Genomic DNA, 21,956 nt, shown 5'->3' with positions numbered 1-21,956 from the left:
GACCCGGTGAGGGGGTGTGGCTAGCCCATCACGCTGCCAGGCTCTCAGTTTTGAGAAAATTGTGATATGTTATACACACACACACAAAGACATACAAACGCACACACATATATACACGTATACATATGCATGTGTGTATAATACACAAGCACACATACTCGGACAGATGCACAAACACATACCTACATATACATACCTGTATGGGTGTACATGTACGTCTATACGTGCATGTACACGTACATATATGCTGTGCCTCTATACGCCTGTTTGTGTGCATGCACATATATAATTTTTAGTGACAGTCGCATAGAGGTCACTTTCATATCATTACCCACCACTCAGCCATCGTTTGCTCAGAAATACAGAACACAGGAATGAATCGGGAGAATCAGCAGGTGACATCTGTGAGGAGATGTTTTTGAGAGCTACTGGAAGCATTATTTGTCATTAGTGTAATTAGGCATCAGTGTTGACACGCTGTGTTCCGAATGGGTCCGGGATTGTCCCGTGTTCGGAATGGGATTTCTCTCCCGCAGTAACCGCTAATCATCGCGGATGTTTGTCCCCCAGAGAAGTGGGTGCATCTTCCAGGCTGCAGCCTGCACAGGTCTGGCATCGATTTTCACCAGATTTTGTTATTACATTTGTCTCACAGCTTTAAAATAGTAGCAAATATGTGCAATTTATTTAAACAACACTCGGGAAATTAACGCCACGAAAGCTCATCCTCGGCAAATGAAGATAAAGCAGGGTTTTTTAAAAACAGCTCTACGAAAACCCTTTACAGTCCTGAGTCTGGAAAGCAGAGGGCTCCGGGGACGTTCTGCCAGGGCATCCCCAGTGAGGCAGACCTGTGTTCTCTGCACCATCACACAGGGAGCCGTGGGGGGCGCCGCGGCTGGCCGGCACCCCTCCCAGAGGTTGTGCTTGTGGCTGGGGCTCCCCCATCATCTCGTGCAAGGTTCGTGTGGCCGAGTCTGGCAGGCTGCCCTCATGCAGACCTGCTCAAGAACAAGCACTACCCTGTCCCCTCCCTGAGGCAGGTACCTGGGGACAGGTGAGCCTAATGCCCTGTGCATCGAGGACATCCTGGCGAGGTTGTGCGTTTGTGAAGCACATCCATCACCTGGAGGGCTTCCCAGACACAGAGGGCAGGCCCCGCCCCAGAGGGAGTAAATCCCAGGGGGAAACTAACACTGCATTTCAGACGAGCTCCCTGGGAGCCAACACTGCTGGGCACTCAGAGATCTCTCTCTGGGTCTGAGATTTATCACAGGTGTCCTGGGTGCTGGCGGTTCCCCACTTCTTCCATGGGAGTACCGATTTCTGCCCAGCCCTCCACTTCCTGTGTGAGGACCAGTAAAGGGGATGCGACCTCACAGGCAAAGAGACCCCCAAAGTGAGGGGGAGCCCTCAGCCAGGTGCTCTGGCCTTGGGGGTCCGACTCCCAGCATTGAAATTCTGCCTCTGCCTACTGAGCTGTGTGACCTTCAGAGGTTACCTGGCCTCTCTGAGGCCCCCCTGTTGCCTCCCTGGTAAAGCGGGGATGATGACGCTCCCCACTGACCTGGTTATAGGAAGTGTCAGGAGGAGACTGCGAGGAAGGCTTGACACCTACAAGGCACCGGCTGCTCGTATAGGAATGGAGAGCAGCAGTCTGTGCCCAGACTGCAGGGGAGAATGTGTGGCCAGGACTGTCCTCAACACAGTTGCGAAACTCATCAAGGAACCTAGAGACAACCCCACCCTGTATCGTTACGAGGACTGAGGATTAGTCACAAGCAGCATCTATGAGTCTGATATAATGTCATATTTCCACAGAAATCAAGGCCGCCAGGGATGTACAAACCTTGCGTGGTTTCTTTCTGATGAAGGGTGGGGAGTGACCTATGAAAGCCTTTTGGTTTTTAATTGCTGAAAACTCTTGAATGCAGGAGCTCCACACACTGAGACAGCTGGGACCCTGATGGAGAAAATCTCAGAGGCGGTCCTTCATGGGAGTGTGGCTTGTCCAGATGGATTTTTCCATTTATGTAGCTTTAAGTTTAGGCATTCGGGGCAGATAAGATTTTTTTTTTTTTTGCATCAATTAGGCAGTTTTGTCTATATGTGTTTAACTTATTTCCATGCATCTTTTTTGTGAAAGGGAGTGGGGAAGGTCTCTGTCCACAGAGGGCAGTGCTAAGACCACTGGGGGTCCTTGCCAGGCCTGGAGCTCAGCTGGAGGGTGGGGACGCCGCCAGGACTGGAGAGGGGCAGCCTGTGGTCAGACGCCTCCAGCCAGCTTTGTTCTCTCTGCCTTGGGCTGTCCTGCTCCCAGGTCCGTCCTGCTATGTGGACTCTCATATGCTACCGGCACCGAGACCCGGAGTAAAATGAACATCAGCCATGAAAATGGTGTTAAGACATGTCAGATGGGGCACCTTGAACATAAAGATGGAGGTGACACATGCATAGATGTTACGTGTTTACATGAGTTCTGTTGGCTCTTTTAATTATAGAAAGTCACGTACATTATATCATTCAGGAATACAGAGAGGTAAAAGGAATAAAGTAAAATATAATAGCATAAAACTCACTGGTGACCAGAGAAAACTAGAGTTTACATTTCCATGTATTTCCTTCCAATCTTTTCTCTGTCCTTTACAAACAAATGGAGACTCACGCTACATACATACTTTGGTGCCATCTCTCCACTTACTATTATTTTGTGGACATTTCTTCACGGCACAGTGTCCAAAGAGTAACTTTGAATGACTACATAATATCCCAAGATATGAACACGTCATAATGCATTTAACTATTATTTACTACTATCAAACATCCAGAGGTTTTTTTCTGGTATTTTTACCATTTTATACATATTTAATATTATTATAAAAACATCTGCAATGAACATCTTTATACAGAGATTTTTTTCCACATATAGTTCATTGGGACAGATTTCCACCTGCAGAGTTATTGGGTCAAAAGCGAGGACCATTTTTGAGGCTCTTGATAGTCGCTGGCAAACTGCTGGCAGAAGGGCTGTCGTAGGCGCCCCACCCACGGCAGCGCAGCCAACGTGCAGTCCCACCGGCCTGCCACTAGGCATGGGCTCCGCGTCTTCTCAGTTTAATACCCACAGCGGACCTCGGAATGTGGTGCTCTTGTGAGCATCCCCACTTTATAAAGGAAGTAGCTGGAGTTGAGAGAGATTACAGGACTTGCCCCATGTTACACGAATCTTTGGATGCATGTAAATACAAGACGCCAGGTCTAACACCACGTCCCACACCCTCATCCATCTCCCTCTACTGACTAACTCACAACACACTCCTCCGGGCTGAGGATTCATTTTGTTTGATCTTGTCAGTTTGATAGGTGAAGAGGATAAATTACTTTAATTTGCATTATTTGATTATTGCAAGACATGAACATTTTTCATAAGTTTATTGATCCTTTTATTTATTTTGCTGTTAATTATCTATTCATGTCTTTTTCCTGTTATAAAAAAGATTCGTTTTTTTCTTATTGAGTTGTAAGAACTCTTTACGTAGTGAAACTGTTAACCCGTTGTCAGGTATGTTGTAAATCAAGTGTTCCAAGTTCATCAATTGCTTTTAGGATATGTTTTCATAAACAAGAGTTTTAAATTAAAATGTATTAGTACTTTCCTTTGTCATTTTTTTCCATTGTTTTGGGCTTAAAAGTCCCTGATCCACCCTCCTGGTTAAATAGTTAACTATATTTTCTTCTTTTTTATAGTTTCTTTACCCCCATTTAATTCTGTAATCCATTTCTTTGTATGGATGAGGGTCTTGCTTGATTTTTTTTTTCCCTAACACTTAGCCACTTTTCCCAACATCATCCAGTCTTTCTTGATCTAGGATAGTACAGATTCTCTAACAGAGACCTTCTTCTTGGTGCAAAACTTAACCAGACTTCTGTGGCTCTTCTCTCCCCACTCTGGATAATGCCGCAGAAAGGAACGAAGAGCACCCTTCTGGACCCCTCTCAGCCGCTGGATGACACGCTGTTGCCATGGCCCCAGCACCAGAACTCCAACGGGTTGAGGCGACAGAAACGGGACTGGGTCATCCCACCCATCAACGTGCCAGAAAATTCCCGCGGGCCCTTCCCACAGCAGCTTGTGAGGGTAAGTGGAGACGCCTCCTGCTGGGTGGGGACGGTCTCGCTCGGGCCCCAGCCTCTCCTCTGGGATCCTGTAAATCAGTCTGATGGGCTTGTTGCTGGAACAGGGACGGCTCTGCATTTGGTGTCTGAGAAGGTCAAGATCTCACCTTCTCAGGAATGGGATAAGTGTTACACAGAACAAAGAAAGATCAGAGCACGATCCGATGGAGTTGGGTCTTCTCTCTCTCTTGGTTCCTGTCAAGTGACTGCTTTGGTGCCTGGAAGGAGTTGGGGGCGGGGACTTTGGTCATGGCTTTTGACCTCTGACCCCTTTCTTTGGTCTGATTGTTCACATTTCTTTCTAGTTGTGCCAGAGTCGAGTTCTGGGTCCCTTCGCTGATTCCTTTAGTGTCTCCGTGCTCCCAACACCCATCGCAAGGTTGTTTTTCCTGGAGGAAGAATTCATTTTACAAATTTGTATTTCAATAATCATGGCCATCAACTAGCATTTTCTTCTTCCCTTTGAAGAAAATTGCAACCCAATCTGAGCAATAATTTGATAAAATGATGGTGAGAATCCCATTAAATAATTCCTATCCGTTGTGGAAACCTCACCCACTCTGTGGACTGGGGGTCCTTGGAGTATCATTAGGGGTCGTTTCCATTCCTTGAGCTGATTTGCCTCTGTTTTGTTTCCGTTCCTGCAGAAAGATGGGGTATGTGTCTAGAATGCAGAGGTGGAGCACAGGAAGACCTCACAGGCCCCCAGTCTTTGTGTCTCTAGCATCAGACACCCCACCACACACCCCCCACCCAAGGGGACGTGGTCGTTAAATATCACCCTGCCTTCATTCCTGTAGCGTGTGATATTGTGATTTATAATAAGAAACATATATTTTGTCCTGTTTCTTGCACAGAGCTCCTAAAACCCTTGGAATTTCTAAGTGATAAAAGTGATGAAGGTGTCTTTTATTATTCATAACAAGCCCCTTGCAACCACATCTGAGTTTATGTCAAAGAGGTGACTTTGGAATGCTCCTGAGGATGGGGGCTGGTTGCCAGGGAACCAACCATGTGATTAGAAGGATGGAACTTTTAGTTCCCCCCTCCCCTGGGTCCCCCCCCAACCTCCAGGGAGGAGAAAGGGGCTGGGGATGGAATCAATCACCAATGGCCAATGAGTTAATCAATCATGCCTGTGTATTGAAGCCTCCAGAAAAAAACAAAAAAATGGGATTTAGAGAGCTTCTGCTTTGGTGAATATGTGGCGATGAGGGAGAGGCGTTCTAGGAGAGGGCATGGAAGCTCTACGCCCCTTCCTACATACCTCTCCCTACGCATCTCTTCATCTGGCTGTTGATTCCTATCCTTTTATATCCTTTGCAATAAACCAGTGACCTAGGAAGTAAAATGTTTCTCTGAGTTCTGTGGGCCGCACTAGCAAAGCAATCAGACATGAGGAGGGGGTCATTGGAACCTCCAATCTGTAGCCAGTTGATCAGAAGCACAGGTGACAACCTGGATGTGCAATTGACATCTGAAGGGGGAGCAGGGGGCAGTCTTGTGGGACAGAGCCTTTCCCCTGTGGGCTCGACACTGTCTCCAGGAAGATGCTTGCAGAACTGAGTTAAACTCTAGGACACTAGCTGGTGTGGCAGAGAATCACTTGGTGTGGGGAAGAGCCCGCCCCTCTGGTGTGAAAAGTACAGTGCGTGTGTGGTGGTTGTGTGAATCGAGGACGAACGCAGGAGAGTCTTCCAACTTACCGCATGCAGCCGGCCCTCCTGCCTCAGTCCCCAGGCGAGCAGTTCGGCCATCACCTGCCCGTGAGTGGCCTGCCAGAGTGGAGATTCCACCGCGAAACGGAGGTGAGGACTTGAGCGAAGCCCTCGAGGACTGAAGCCCCAGCCTGGGTGTGGTTTCCAGGGACTCACGTCTTCCGGGCCAGTCTGCCAGCCCCCCGTCCACACTGACACGGGTGAGGATGCTCACGACTGAGTCCTGTGGCCCACACCTTCGTTCACGCCCTCACCACCCTCACAGCACTTGCCGCATCCGGCTATCGCTTGTCATTTACTTAGAATTTTTCTCTAGTGATTCATTTTTAATATAAATAAATATATTCTAAAAGGAGACTTTATAATTAGATCACAACAGAAAAGCTGCTATTGTTTGTTACGATGGAATTTGACTGAAAACAAGCAGAAGGCACAGAAAACAGAGTTATTAGTGTCTGGCTCTGTAGTCATCTGTCCACACTCAGAGCCTGAAGGCCGCCCTCAGTTTGTTAAGAAGGGAAAGGCGACATGCACATCTTGAAGTGTTTAAGTTACTCTAGGACCAGAGGCTTCCTCTCAAATGTCATGAGGATTGAAAGCAGTTGGAAAGGGAGTGAGTTTTTCATTGTGTGATTCAGCTTTATTTAAAGCCTGCGCTGGTACCACCCAAAAATCACCTCTAGTAGACAACTGTTGATCTAACGCAGGGGTGGGCAAACTTTTTCTGTAAAGGGCCAGATAGTAAATATTTTAGGCTTTGTGGGCCAACCAGCCTCTGTTGCAACTCTGCCTTGCTAGTGTGAAGGCTGCCATAATAAGTATGTAAATTAACAGGTGTGGTTGTGTTCCAATAAAACTTTATTGACAAAAGCAGGCAGTGGGCCAGATTTGGCTCGTGGGCCATAGCTTGACAACTGCGGATCCAACTCATTTCCCATTCCAGGGGGACCTGCCCACGTAATCCTCGCAGGCATTTGGCAGGAAGGTTACGGTGAGTGAATTTGTGATGAATACCAAGGGCTCTCGTCTGCTCACACAGCAGAGGGTACTCACGTGACATTGGGCAGACATCTTAGCACTGCTGGAATATTCTATTGTCCTGGCTTTCAGAGTGTCTCAGGTTAATGATCCTAGCATGGACACGTAGAACTTTTCTCCTCTGTGCCCAACCGTACACAAGTCTGTAAAATGTATCAAAAGGAGAGAAGGCCATGGTGGGCAGAGCCCTTGTCCCTCAAGGATTCCCAGGATTTCTGGGTTCATTGGTCCTGCTGCTTCCATCTTCTGCTGCACATGGAGAAAAAGACACTTCTGTACTTTCTGCCCGACTGACGTCCAGTGGTCTCAGGGGTTGAGAAGTCCGGGCTGGCGACGGGACTAACAGAAGAGCCAACTATTCCCAGACCAGCAGAGGGCTCGGGTCTCCCGATGGGCTCAGTGGGATGGTGATGGGGGACATTTCTTCTCATGCCGGCACAGTGACATCTGCATGCTCTGATGGGGAACGTGCTGCATTTTCCAATTTGAAGAGGTACAAAGAAGGGAAATTTGCCCCCTCCCTGGTTAACACGAACCTTGCAAAATCTGGCCCGAGAGAGCAGCAGACGGCAGGAGCTCTCAAGGCTCTGCAGATGCAGGTTCCTGAAGACTCTCTCTGCCACTGGCATTTCTAAACTGGAACTGCGGGGAGAGGAAACACGGCCGTGGCGTCAGGTGTCAGATAGAAAAACTGCGATCTCGGTGGTGCTGGGAAACCATCGCCAGCCGCTCCGGCTCATTGAGGGGCAGCACCTTCTGGTGTCTAGTCTGCAGCGCTGCTGTGGTTTGGAGTGAGTTTGCCATCTGCTCCACGGACACCCTGACATGTCCAGCAGCCCCTGTAGGGAAGGCGACCTCCAAGCCAGGAGCGTCTCCTCCAAAACAGGCTCTGAGCAGCAGGATCGGGTGTGGGTTAGAGCTGGCTGACTGCTATAATGAGCATTCCCAAAGTCTCAGGAGCCTAGCACAATGGAGGTTCACTTCTTGCTCCTGGGAAGGTCGTTTGGGGAGGGGGCTCTGTGCTGCCGTCACTCCAGGCCCCAGGGTAAGGCCCGCAGGGTCGGCGAGGCTGGGACACGGCATGCATCCATTGTGCCTGAATTTCACTGACCAAAACCCAGTCACATGGCCATGCCTAATTGACACTGGGAGGTGTGGCCCAGCTCGGTACCCAGGAGGAAAGGGGAATGTGTGTGGTGAACGGCTGGTCTCTGCCACAACACGGTCTCGAGATGAGAACAGTGTGTGTCCTGTCCTCACTAATGGCTGTACTGTGCCAAGGAGCCCAGGTCCAGTGGTGGCCCTCGGTGAGCAGTCAGACCTCACTTACCAACCCTTCTGTAGACCGGGCTTTCTCCACCCCGCTGCTCTGCTGTGTCTTCTCCATAGCACTTAGTGCTCTCTGACTTCACGTTTGTTATTGATTCATGGAAGACTAGGCCTCCTGAGGCAGAGGCCCTGCCCGAGTCTCTAGTGCTGTAAACAGCTCCTGGCACACAGTATGCTCTATGTTTGTTGAATAAATGAATGAGCGAGTGAGTGAGCGAACGAAGCAACCCCCGTGGTGGATATTGTGCTGGGTGCCCATTGGCTCACACACCGGAGTGGCCGTGGCACGTGGAATTTGACAGGGCCCTTAGCACGGTTTATCCTGGCATTCAGAGTTTCTCCGACTAATGAAAGAGGCCATTCCCATGGCCCTTCCCTCTCTGTGTCCACCAGAGACAGGCATCCAAGCTGAGCTGGATCCTTGTGGGGAGATACATCTTCAGCAAATGGAATTTCCACTACGGTTTCTGTAAAAGATTTGTCTTTTCCAAATAGACCCCAAGTCACTGTGTAAGAACTCAGCCCAGAAACTCATGCACACAAACACACACACACGTGTGTGCCCACACACACCATCCCACTTCACACACACACACGTACACCCACATTCTCGTATGCTCACCTTCTCGCCCCTTTCCTTTTCCCCCATTATCTAACATAGACAACTGTTGGGGGTGCTTTTCTGCCCCTGTTTCTGTCTATAGGAAGTTGATGAGTTTCCTGTCAGTGTTTCGGGGGAGCTTGCTCCTGAAAGAAGCCCAAATCACGGCGAGCGTGAATACAGCTTGATGGGGAGCGGGAAGCTGAGTGTGGAGCACTTCGAGGTTCAGCTGGGATCAGCTGCAATTCTGTGCTCATTAAGGCATTTCATTCTGATAAAATATGTTAAATGAAAAAATGAGAGGGAGAGGAGCAGGCAGAATGTTCTTCCCAAAAAACCTCGCTTAATTATAGGCTTTTTCCTCGGAAAGAATATTGTGTCTCTTCATAAGCGCTAGCTGTGCCGTGCAGGGGGAATAGATAACCTACTCGTGCAGAGAAAAGTCCTGAAAAGGGAGAGAGTGGCTATAATTGGCTGGGCTGCTGGGAGCCATGAGTGTCCATGGTGAAGCACAGAAGCCCTCGTGGGCCGTGCCCACCGGCGTTAGACCATGCTCTAAATTAAGTGGTGAGTAAGGAGACGCAGCCACATCGTGGAGATGCCACTCAGAAGTCCCCAGCTGTCCCTTCTTCTTAGAATGAAGGAGGAAACAATGCACTGTCATTAAGCTAATTCCCTAGGAATTTGGAAAGAGGCTCTTCATTATGGAGGGACCACGGAAACAGCAGGAGGGCCACCCAGCAAAGGTTCGCAGGCAACCTTCCCTGCTCCCGAATTCCAGTCCTGGGCTCTGGACAGGACAGTTTGGGGCCATCTGTGGGTAGCAAGCACCATGCAGGCACAGGAGGTTCAGAGGGGAGAGGGCATGGAGTCCCCTCGTGGCCTCAAGAACCTCCTGGCAATCAGCTTTCTGCGTGTCCTTCAGAATTTGCCGTCGCAGTTAGGATTCCTTCTCGTGTACGTTAGGGAGCGTGTTGAAGAGTTCCTTTCTTTTCTAGCATATATGTTTGGTTTTACTTCTGGAAAGATTCAGAATGAGGATAAAATCAGACTTTTAAAGAGATGATGCATTTCTTAGCTGAGTCTAATAAAAATTCAGAATTTGTTAACTTGAGAGGTTGTCCAGGACAACTGTAGGAATTGGCTCAAGATGGTGAGGAAGAAGGTAGTGCTATGGAAGACAAGTACGTTAATTTTGGAAGTTGATGTTTTAACAGAAGTGCTTTAACAAGAAGTCATGCAAACCTGTCCTCAGGGCCCCTGCGGGAGAGCAAGGCCTGGACGAGCAGCTCTGAATGTAAGACTCTGGAAGGAAGTCATTACATAATCGCTCAGCGTCAAAGGTGACCACGTGGAGAAGACAAACCAACCATTCTAGAGTAGGAAGCTCATGAGAGCACAGCTACAGGTGCCTGGAAGGATTGTTCAAGTCGGCTCCTCACACTTGACACCCCAAATGAGCTCAAACTGATTGACATCAAAGCTTTTCTTCACATTTCCTTAATAAATTTGGTTCCCCTTTTGTGCGCATATGCCACATTGCTTCATCTCCAACCACAAATATTTGTTGACCTTCCGCGTGAACAGAGATGGGCTAGGTCTTTGGAACATGGGCTTAGGAGCTAGTTGAGTGATGAGACATGCACTGGGCCGGGGTCTGCATTGTGAGATGTGTGACAAGGACGTAGTGAGTCACCCCCTATCTGGCCCAGGGTAGATTCTCCATAAATGTTCATCAGATGTATGAATTCATGTGGAGAAGCTGGCTGGATTTTAACTCAAAGTTATCCTACAAAATGTTTACTGGGTAACCTTGCAGTATAATTATCACTGAGTCCACCTAGGAACCTATTTTCTCATACTCTGAGGGCGTTCATTCATGTATGAAAGACTGAGCAGTCATTATTCACTGCCTCATGGAAGTAAGGTGACCTTTTAGAGCATGATGTGTGTGCGTTTTTCCCTTTGTTTCCCCATTAGACCCCGGGAGAAGGTCTAACTGCTTAGCATGTCACACAGGATCTCATGATCTGACTCTGCCCCTTGGCACACCAAATTCCAGCCATGCTGGGCTCCTTGCAGCCTCCACACTTGATCATACCTTGATTACCTGGAGTCCTGTGCACAAGCTCTTCCCTCAGCCTGGAGTGTTTTCCCACTGCACTTGACACCCTCCAACCTGGCTACTTCCCGCCTCCTCTGAGAATGCCCCACCTCTCAGGGCCACAGAGGCCCTCCTATGGGGTGCATGGCACCCCTGTTGCCTGCCATTGTGGCAGAGTTTTTACCACTGTTTCGTCAGTGATTATTGGTCTGTCTCCTCCACTAAAGGTAAAAGTCCTTGAGAGATAGTCCACCTGTCAAACACAACATTGGGGACAAGCTAGATGTCATTAAGTACTTATTAAATGAATGAATGATACAACCCTCATGCCGTCTTTACTAGTCACCCGTTCATGATCATTATGAAGATCGTTAGGCTAAATATCCTTGAGAATAATGAAATTGGAAGTTCTGCTTCTGGTAACAGTGGAGTAGTTTATATCAGATTAACACTTCTAAAATAACAATTATAAACTCTGGGGAAAAAAATTTATTTGAAGCTACTTCAGAGTGACCAGCAATAGACAGAAACAGAAACTCCACCCTTGAAAGAAGGAAAGAGCTCTGGCTGAGATCTGGGTTTACGTGGCTTTCCCTCTGAGAGCTCTCCTCATCTTGCATCAAAGGGTGGTGAGATCACACGCAGAAAACCACAGTCTTACTGGTCAGAAGAGTTGGAAGATGGAGTTTAGAACTGACAAAGCAGTGGATTGTGAGGGATAAATCCTATAAAACATGTAGCCACAGATAGAGATTCTCAAATCTGCTTATAAACTGTGCCCAGCTCCTTGGCTGTCCCTTTAACTGTGCATGTATGAGGGAGACTCCAAAAAACTCAGTGAAAAGCAACAGCTAGAAGGTTGAAAGAACTGAGCAGAGATTTCAGCTGCTGCCTACTCAAGAGTAACAGATTTAGATTTGAGTCCAGCCAAGTTAACTCCCTGCTGTAACAAAAATCAATACCTTTTAGAGAAAGATAACAGAATGAGTCTCTATAATATATCATCCACAATGATCAATAAACAACCAAAAATTACTAGACACACCAAAAAAAAATGTGACCCATAATTAACAGGAAAAAACTGCCCATAGAATCTAATCCTGAGACTATCCAGATATTGGAATTAGCAGCAAGGCCTTTGAAATAGCTCTTATAAATATGTTCAAGGACTTAAAGGAAAATATGGTCAGAATGAATGAATACACATAGAATCACAGCAGAAAATGAACTCTAAAAATATAACTAAATGAAAATGGTAAACCTGAAAAGTCCAATACCTCTAATGAAAAAAATCACTGGACGGGCTTACAGATGGATTGTAGAAGGCAGAAGAAAGGGTCTGTGCATTTGAAGATAGATCAATAAAAATTATCCAAACTGAAGGATGGCAGAGGAGAGGATGGAATCACAGAATCTCAGTGGGACAAGGTCAAGTGGCCTAATGTGTGTAATGGGAGTCCCAGGAGAGGAGAGAGATAATAACAGAGAAAAAAATCTTTAAAGAAATAATGGGGGGCCTGCCTGGTGGCACAGCGGATAAGTGCACGTGCTCCACTTCGGGGGCCTGGGGTTCACAGGTTCGGATCCCAGGCACACACAGATGCACCACTCGTCACGCCATGCTGTGGCGGCATCCCATATAAAGTGAAGGAAGATGGGCACCGATGTTAGCCCACGGCTGGTCTTCCTCAGAAAAAAGAAGAGGATTGGCATTGGATGTTAGCTCAGGGCTGATCTTCCTCACAAAAAAAAAAAAAGAAAAAGAAATAATGGTTGTAATTTCCTCAAATTGGGTAGAGAAACAAACTTATAGATCCAAGAACTTCAGTGAATCCCAAGTAGAACAAATATAAAGAAAGCTTTACCTTGATCATAATCAAACTGCTGAAATTCAAAAAGTAGAGAGAAAATCTTGATAGCAGAGGAAAAGGTGCAGTACACACAGCATACAACAAGGAGAATGAGGGCTGGCTTCCCTTTAGAAACAATGGAGGCCACTGGGCAATGGAATGACATTTTCAATTTACTGAATGCGAAAAAACTATCAACCAAGAATTCTATATCCAGAAAAAAAATCCTTCAAAATTGAAGGTGAAATAAAGACATTTCTGATAAGCAAACTGAGGGAATTCAGTGGCAGCAGACGCACAAGACATGGTAAAGGATGATCTTTAGGCTGAAAAGAAATGACACCATTTCTTTGGATATTCAGATCTACAGGAAGGATGGAGAGCACAGGAAAAGATAAATTTGTGTGTTAATATAAAAGATTGAATTTTTTCTCTTAACTTTTTTATAAAACAGCTGACTATTTAAAGCAAAAGTGTAACACTGCACTGTGGGGTTTATAATTTATGTAAATGTAGTAAATATGACAATAATAGGACCCACTGGGGAAGGAGACTGGGTGTAGCTCAACCCCTGGACTAAGCCCTGCCTATCGGATGGGGTTGTCTGATGGACACTGCACAGTGTAACTGGGACTCACTGCTCTGGCTGTGCACCTCCTCCAGTTGACAGGACCCTCCTCCAGGTGCCTGGGCCTTCCTCCAGGTGCGTGGGCCCTCCTCCAGGTGCATGGGCCCTCCCTCCAGTTGACAAGACCCTCCTCCAGGAGCCTGGGCCCTCCTCCAGGTGCATGGGCCCTCCTCCAGGTGCATGGGCCCTCCTCCAGGTGCATGGGCCCTCCTCCAGGTACATGGGCCCTGCTCCAGGTGCACATACCTCTCCCCCAGGGGCATGGGGCTCTCCCCCAGGTGCACGGGGCCCTCCCCTGTGTGGATGTTCCCCTCCTAAATTGTAGCATACCTCCCTATCAAGGAGTCACCTGGGAGCAGGCTTTGGGCAGACTTGGCTGCTTTCTAGGAGGCAGAGGCTACAGATGCTCCAATTGCTAACCTCTCTAGTAAATCTTTAGGGTCTAGCTCCTCAAAGCCAGAAAAGCTTGTGGGTGAGTGAGAAATGAAGACGCCGATTTCTTTCCCTAAAGGAATCTCAGACTGAATGCCTCTGGGAAGAAATTCAGAACAGGGGTGCTCCGGGAGTGTACCTGTGTTTGGGTTTCTCCCCCATAAATAGATGTGAAGAGATGGTGGAAATGTCACCTCTGCCTTCGCTGTCCAGTCTACTGTTTCGTGGCTGCTGGAATGGAAGGAACCACTCCAGGAATGATTGAGGAAGAGAGTCCGAGGGTCGTCAGCTCATCCCCGAAGGACACACACATCCCTAAGGCAGGGTTAATTATCCTGAGTAACGTTTTCATGGAAACAACGCGACTCCGACGTGCTGAGGCAGGTGACACTTTCACTTGCCCGTCACCTGCAATGCGGGGGGGTCCCCTGTGGGGAACACCTGGCACCACCTGCCCCGGTGTGGGTTCTGAAAGTGCGGCCCCACACAAACACACCCCTTGGGACCTTCCACAGCCCCATCAGCCTCCCTGTGGCTGTGCGTCGTGCTGAGACCATGGGGAACGTACATCGTCCTTGGAAAAGCCACGGGGACATGAAGAAAGCCGTCATCTCACGACTTGGCCGCCTCCTGTTCTGTGATTTAATCAATCGTGTGAAAGAAGCAGGCAGAACCTTTGTGTTTACTGTTCCCTCATCTGAGCAGAAAATGCTCCCTTTCTTGAATTGCTTTAATGGCTGTATTTATGCAGCTGAAAGTTCCTTAAGAAATGAAAGTAAAATCAAATTGCTGCAAACGTTCAGATAGCTTATCAGAGAATATTCAATTAGAATATATTAATATTTTAGATTTCCATCATTAATTTAATACTCGGAGATGTAATTCAGTCATTGACTCTCCGTAGCCCCCGTGGGGGGTTAGGATGCGAGCTGCACACCTGCCACAAACGGTCAACTCACTGCGGGGCTCCTGCCGACAGTTCCCACCGGCTCGCTTCTGCCGAGACCGCGGGGCCTCAGGGCTGCAGATAGACGCCATCCCAACCGCGGGTGCTGACACGAGCTGAGAGTTCTGCTGGGCCTCAGTGTCGAGGCCAGGGGAGGTCAGGCTGATCATGACGCGGAACATCCCGGACTCAAGGCGTGGTGCCCAGTAATCGTGGGAGAACGTGGCTGTGAGGGAGGAGGCCACCCCACCCCGGCCGCCAGGGCTAGTTCTTTGTTCTTTTACTCCTAACTCGCGTCCAGGACAGTTTGGACGTTTCTAGGGAGATTGACTTCCTATCCCCCTGGTTCACACCTAATGAGTGGGGCCGGGGCCACTGCAGGGCGGGGCTGGCCTGTGGACAAGTTTCAGGGGGACGTAGAGTCCTCAGGGTGTGTCGGGGCAGGTTGCCAGGGGCCCTTTCCTGGGAAGCGGTGTTCCTCGTTCTGCGATGTGGCCTTCTCCTTTCTTGTGTGAACTGACGGTAACGGTAGGTCGAGGTGGAGGTTATGTGTCCATTCATCGCATGATCCTTAGGCCTTTACATGCACATGGAGCGCCCCTCTGTGCTGTTCTAGGCACAGAAGGTACACAGAGAACAGACGAGACAGTTCAGCCTTCCCAGAGCTTATGTCTGGGGAGAGGGATAAGTAAACTGATAATTACGTACCAGGGACCAGAGGGAGTGGGTGTGGGTGGAGTTGCGTTCCACATAAGGTGGCCCAGAAAGTCACCTCTGGTGCGAGAGCGAAATGCAGTGGTGGAAGAACCATGGTGATATCAAGGGAAGAGCATTCCAGGCAGAGGGAACAGCAAGTGCAAAAGCTCAGAGTCTTGGAGGAAGAGTGGCTGAGTGTAGACAGCCAGAGAGAGAGCGAGGGCGATGAGCTCGGAGGGTGTCAGGGCCAGGTCACGAGGTACACGCCCTTTAGATGGGGCATGAGGTCCAGTGGGCCACAGTTGCCACCACCCCGTCGTCTACCTCTCTGCCTGTATCATTCAGTGATGGTCCTGGTTGGGCTCCATGGGCGTTTGGGTTGTGTCCCCCGATTTTGATTGAGCAGCTCTGAAAGAAACAAGTGCACACAGACATCTTTCCAGCACATTCCTGGGAGAGACAGGACATACTCACTGGCATTATTTCAGGGGCATCTGCTGTGTGATGGTGGGGGAGGAGGGCTTGAGCTGGACGCTAGCAACCCTCAGGGAACGAGAGGCTCCCCTTGATCACTCCGCATCCACTCCACGGCCACGGGGTCACGGAGTGACAGGGTCACGTGCGCACGTGATGGGAGAAGCTGCAGAGCATCCACCAGGAAGGAAAACAACTCTGGGGGTTGCAGACAGCGAGCAGGAGTCCTTGCAGGGACGGAGGTGGGAGAACGCACACGCAGGCTTCTTTTTCAAAGATTCCTCCGTGCTTGGAAGGGAAGTGACGGCAGAGGAACACGGCTGTAGTAAGAACACACATTCCAGGGCTCGTCTCTGGGTCCCAGCTGGCGCCCAGAGGTGGGGTCAGGGGGTGCCCGGTGCCCACAGCAGGTGTCCCCTGGAGCCGATGGGGAGACAGCCTGCGGGCTGCCTGCCTTCCTGGGATGGCGACGGGGAGTTTATTCCTGCAACTGCAGTCCTGCAGGAGACCCGATCGTGTTTCTGACGATATTTGGTATTTCCTGTTAATTTCTTCCAAACTGCAGACATTTCACTTTGAAGACTCCTTTCTCCCAAGTTGTAGAGACCCGGGTAGGGGAAAGCCTGCCTCCACAAAGCTCTCGGCTTAAAGACCCGACGTCCACTCACTGAAACAAGGGCATGGAGACAGGCTGGAAAGCAAAGCCAGTCAGAGCGGATGGTGTCCAGGAGGGGATGTTTGGGAAATCAGACTGCTTCTAAGCTACGGAAGACAGCGGAAAACAGTGCTGTGTTTTCGGCCTCCCCAGTGATGCTGGAACAGTCAGACTTCTGTCTTCCAAGTTACTCTTTAAAATGATGCCAGAGAAAGAGACTGTGTTGACAGCCCAGCTTGTGGCTGGATTCTTCTGTGTTTTATTTGCTTCTGGCTGAAAGTCCAATCTGATAGCAGCTGGGTCTCAGGCCACACTGGCCCCAGAGCTCAGGGACCTCCCTGTACCAACCATCAGGAAAAGGCCTCACCGTTCTGACGGCCCCTGTTTTAGTCAAACTCTGAGATGCCTGAAGATGCCCTTGCTACGGCTCTTCGTTTTCCGGCCTGTCAGGCTGCTTTGCAATTGAGTTATGTGTTTGATTTGGGCTTTGGGGCTCCGTGAGCTGTAAGGCTTATTTAAGTCGAGAAGCTGATTTCATTCTCTCAAAATGTGGGGCGATAAGAGCAGAAAAGCCACGGAGCCTCAGTGTGTGTCTACAGCAGAATTAAGCAGACCCCTCAGCAGCATCTCAGAGCCCGGGGTGGGAGGAACCAGCAGGCTCAACCCGCCTGCATGCAGCTCATCTCTCCCCGTGGTGCATCGCGAGGACAAACCGGGGATCTTATCTGACCTCATGGCTTCAGCAACAGTCTAACACATAAAACAAAGTCGGGAAGAGAGGACACAGCTGATGGGCTCCATGTTTGCACAGAAACCCCTCCCTGCATTGTGATGTGCTCTGTGGCTGCCTCTCTCCAGTGGTGCATCATGGCCTCAGCCCAGGGAGCTGAAGTGCAGATTGGAGCTGGGCAAGGGTTGGATGCACAGCATTTTCAACTCACCTAATGCCTCTGGAACTGACAGAGAAGGGAGAGGAGGTATGGCTGTCCTCCGTGGCCAACTTGGCAGGGCCCAGGTCTGGGCACGTTGACTCTGGAAATAAGCGGCCAGATCAAGATTTAGGCTTCCTATTAAAAATAATAGAATACAAAGGTAATCTAGGTTGCAGATTTAACATGTAGATTTGGACAGGCTTGATGCAAATTCTCAATTTAATGCTCAGTCTGAAATTGGTTGATAAAGGATGGCAGGGAGTGAGTAGTACATCCATAATCTATTAGGCCAGTGTCCCTCCATCTGTCTGTCTGTCCAGAAATCTATTCATTTTTCCATGCATTCATCAGTCTGTTTGTCCATCCATCCATTCATCCATCTATCCACTCATCCATCCATGCATTCATCAGTCTGTCTGTCCATCCATCCATCCATATCCCCATCCGTCAATTTGTTCATCCGTCCATCCACTTATCCATCCATCCTCCCTCCATCCATCCATCCATGCACTCATACACCTGTCCATCATCCATCTATCTGCTCATCCACCCATCCCTCTGTCCATCCCTCTATTAGGTCTTCTAGTACTCTCTTCGTCTTCACCCTCCACTGCTCCTGGCAGCAGCAGGACTCCAAGTCAGAGTTCTGGCGTAACCACAGCAACACACTCCTGCTACTTTTTCAGAACGTTTAAGGTCTTTGAAGTAAAGGACAAATTGAAAGGCAAAAAAATCTGCATCATTAGTTGGCATCCTTAAAATCCTTTCAACATTTGAAAACTCCCAATCGAGGATAAAGGTAATAAGTCTTTGACGGTGGAAAATTCTTCCAGGGGTTTGGGGAAAAGCCATCCCCTTTGGCTTAAGCACGAACACTACAAAACTATTGACTTGACAATGACACCAATCCCTGAGGAAGATTTTAGGATCAGAGAAGACTTCTTGACCGTTTTCTTAAATCATCAACCGCAACAAAAATGTGGGCTTATAAAAAAACAAGGGAATTTCTTCCTCCAGATTTCTCCTTAGAAGAAATTTTAGTTTTTTAGAGGAAACTCCATCTTAGGCCAGAAGAAAACAGCAACCTACCTGGTCATTGAGGAGACATTTATCGAACATCGACTCTGTGGTCGTCATTGAGGTACAGTGGTGGCCACATCGTCGTGGTCCTATCCTGTCCTTGAGAGCTTACACTGGCTGGTGGAGACAGATGGCAAACATGTGAACAGACAGAGAAGAGTAAACTGTCAGAACACGGAAGGAACCACAGAGAAAATGAAACACAGGCATGAGAAGGGCAGAGACAGGCTGCTGGGGACAGGAAGCAAGTGCTTGCGATGCGGCCCGTCAGCGAAGGCCTCTCCCAGGAGCCGCTGCTGAGCTCCTGCACGACTAGGAGCCGGCTGTGCAAGGATCATGCAAACAGAATGGCAAGTGCAGAGGCCCTGGGGCAGCAATGAGCTTGGCACACCCAAGGAATGGAAAAGTCTGTGCAGCGAGAATGTGGTGAGCAGGTGAGGTGCTGGGAGAGCAGACCGGAGAGGAAGGCCGGAACCCGGTCACACAGGGCCTCTGGCCAGGGAAAGGTCCCTGTGTTGCCCCACATGTGGTGAGAGTCTTGAAGAACACCATCTGATTTGTGGTCCCAGAGATGCCTTCGGCCGCCGTGGGGGAGGGGAGGTTAGGGACAAGAGCTGTTCCTGAGCGCCAGGAAGGAGGAACTCGGTCCAGGGAGCAGTGCCGTGGGCCGGGCAGGACAGGAGAGGTGTCAAGTGAGGGACCGACCAGTGGGGGGCCCGGATAGGCTCAAAGGAAGAGTCAACAGGACTGTTTGGGGACGGGAGTGGAGGAGAGGGAGACGTCGATGCTGGGTCCTGGGTTTTCAGCCTGAAGCACCTGGCGTACCCCAGTCACCTGGGGAGTCTGTTACAATGCAGATTCCTGGGCCCTACTGTCCTGACTGGGCTGCAGGAAGCGTGGGTCACTGAGTCCTCTGCATTCCCAACATCCAGCCTGGCCTGTACAGGCAGCCCAGCCTCGGCCCATGAGGACCAGTATTTAGACAGACCCAGACCAGGAGACTTGGCAGGCCCCTGGGGCTCCAGCACCACGAGCTGTCCCCACATCCCCCCAGGGCCAAGCGGCCCCGAGGCTCTGAGTGGGCAGCCATGGCCCCCCAGGATGCCCGACTGAGCGATGGATTCCCTCGTCACCTCATAGCTCGGTCCACACTCGGGCCCTGGAGCACCGAGCTCCTGGTGGCCGCCTGGTTTTATTAGTTTGGTTTTCCCCTGCTCCTAAAGAGTGACAACACAGTGCCCTGGGCATGTCCTGGCGCCCCGGTGACCGTCGGCCTGACATGACCTGGTACCTGCATCTCTTCCCGTCCTTCCATCTGGTAAAAGGCACAAGGTGGGCCTGGCTGGCTGGTGTGAACGGGGACTGCCCCCAGGATGGGACACCAGCAGCTCCACTTGACTCTAAGCTCAGGCCTCCTCAAGTCCAGCAAAGTCCTACAGTGCTACACACACACACACACACACACACACACACACACACACACACATACACACACACACCTGGATTTCCATTTTGCCCCAGGGGGACGCTGTTTACCATATGATCCTCAGCTTGGAAGTAAGGGGTAATACCATTTTACTCCCACAGGCAGGGACTGAGGCTCAGAGAGGTTGAGTGACTCGTCCAAGGTCACATAGCCAGGAAACAGCAGAGCAGGATGCCCACCCATCCCTGCCCCCAGTGCACAAGACTTAACTACTCAAAACCACTTCCTCTTGGATGGTGGGCAATGCCCTGTTGGTGGCTCAGCCAACCTCCACCCGACGCTTTGCTTACAGCCCAGAGCTGGGGGGCTGCACGGGAGGAATCCCAGCTTGGGTTGTCCCCTCAGCTCTGTGTCCTACAGCCCCCTGAGCCCACCCAGACTCCCGCCTCCCATTTCCCCGGAAGGGAAATCCTACAGGAATAGACATAGTCCCACTGCCGTCTTCCTGGGCCCTGCAGACCCCCTGCTTGGGGAGGGGGACCAAGGGAGGAGTGGGTGGAATCCCATTATTCCTCCAGGTGGCCAAACCCGGGTGGGGTCAACCTTGAGAACTCGGCTTTAGTTACCGGGCTGGGTCTCACAGCCCTACAGGGAGCTTCGCCTGCAGCTCATCCCAAGAGTGGACGCGGTAACTGAGTGCGTGGGAATGGGAGGAGACGGGAAATAGAGCTGCCAGGCAGGAACCGTCTGCAGGGACTTATGCGAACGTGGAAAATCTTCCACCTCACCAAGAAATTAAGTTTCTCACTGCTTTCCCGACGGTGACACCTCGCGCCTGTTCCTGCTGCTGCGAGAGCACCATATGGTATCAACTTATGCGATGCCCCAACGGGAGGGCAGCAGGTGCCAGCGAGCCACCCTCCCTCCTGGCGGCACGGGAGACGTGGGCCCCAGCCGAGGGGCCAGAGGGGCAGCTGCCATTCTCTGCAGGCGGTGACCTGAGGGCCCAGCCACACTGGCCACCTGATGGCCAGAAGGCTGGTCAGTGCAGGGGCCACACGAGTCGCCCTCTGCACCGTGACCTGGAGGGACGCTGAGGTCAGCGCCAATTGGAAGGGTTCGTGTCATTCCGCGTTCTTCTGTGGAACGTGGCAGAGCCCGGGGGGGTAAATGTTCACGAAAGAGGCTAAACCATCGCAGCAGATAGGTAAATATTTGTCCTGCAGTGGAGTGGTATTTCTCCACAGCCCGAGTGTCAAAACCAAGAAGTTCTGGCTTATGTGGAGCTATGATTGTGTTGAAAAAACAAGACCCAGCCGGGGAGCTTGATTAAGGTGGTGCCCGAGCCAGGCCTCTCAGAGCCCCAGGTCCTGATTGAGAAGGTCCGGGCAGGAGCCTGCACCTTTAACAAGCGTCTGGGTGGGAGGGATGTGGACGCGGGAGGCAGACCTGCTAGAAGGAAGCTGTGGGCGTCACAGGCCCTCACGCTCGGGAGGATGTTTGCTCATCCCGGGTTGAGAAAGAAAACCAAAGTGGAAAAGCACAGCTCCGGGTCAGCGCCCCTGGGGCGTAGTGTGGCAGAGGTGCTGTGGGGCTCCCTCTCCCCATCGGTCCACCCAAGGGGACAGAGAGACAAGGCGGCTGGAGGCTGGAAGGGGACCACACAAGCGAAGCACTCAGGCGGTCCACAGCGGGTGTCTCGTCTCGCCTCCACTCTCTCTGGGAGCCCAGCCTGGGAGCTCTGCCTGCCAGGGTTCTCAGGGCAGCCCTGCGGGCACGCCCTTTATCACTTGGCCCAGCCCCGGTGGCGTGGTTAATAAATGTCCCCCTCAAGATTTGAGCTCGAGCAGCTTAGCCATCCGCACCTGGCA

The 21,956-nt window shown here is 50.3% G+C and overlaps 1 protein-coding gene across 1 annotated transcript in view; it reads left to right on the top strand.

Annotated features, from left to right (window-relative positions):
* The window catches only part of CDH4 (cadherin 4), a 635,132-nt gene that overhangs the window by 460,070 nt on the left and 153,106 nt on the right, over positions 1 to 21,956 (top strand). The window contains exon 4 of the mRNA XM_087445045.1: positions 3,965 to 4,138. Coding sequence (XP_087301171.1) covers positions 3,965 to 4,138 — 174 coding nt within the window. The remainder of the gene's footprint in view (positions 1 to 3,964; positions 4,139 to 21,956) is intronic.

The sequence above is a fragment of the Ceratotherium simum genome, chromosome 21 (genome assembly GCF_057802395.1).
Source record: "Ceratotherium simum simum isolate JZ-2026a chromosome 21, ASM5780239v1, whole genome shotgun sequence".
Lineage (NCBI taxonomy): Eukaryota > Metazoa > Chordata > Mammalia > Perissodactyla > Rhinocerotidae > Ceratotherium > Ceratotherium simum.
The sequence above is the reverse complement of the archived record's forward strand: the minus strand, read 5'-3'. Positions and strand labels throughout refer to the sequence as shown.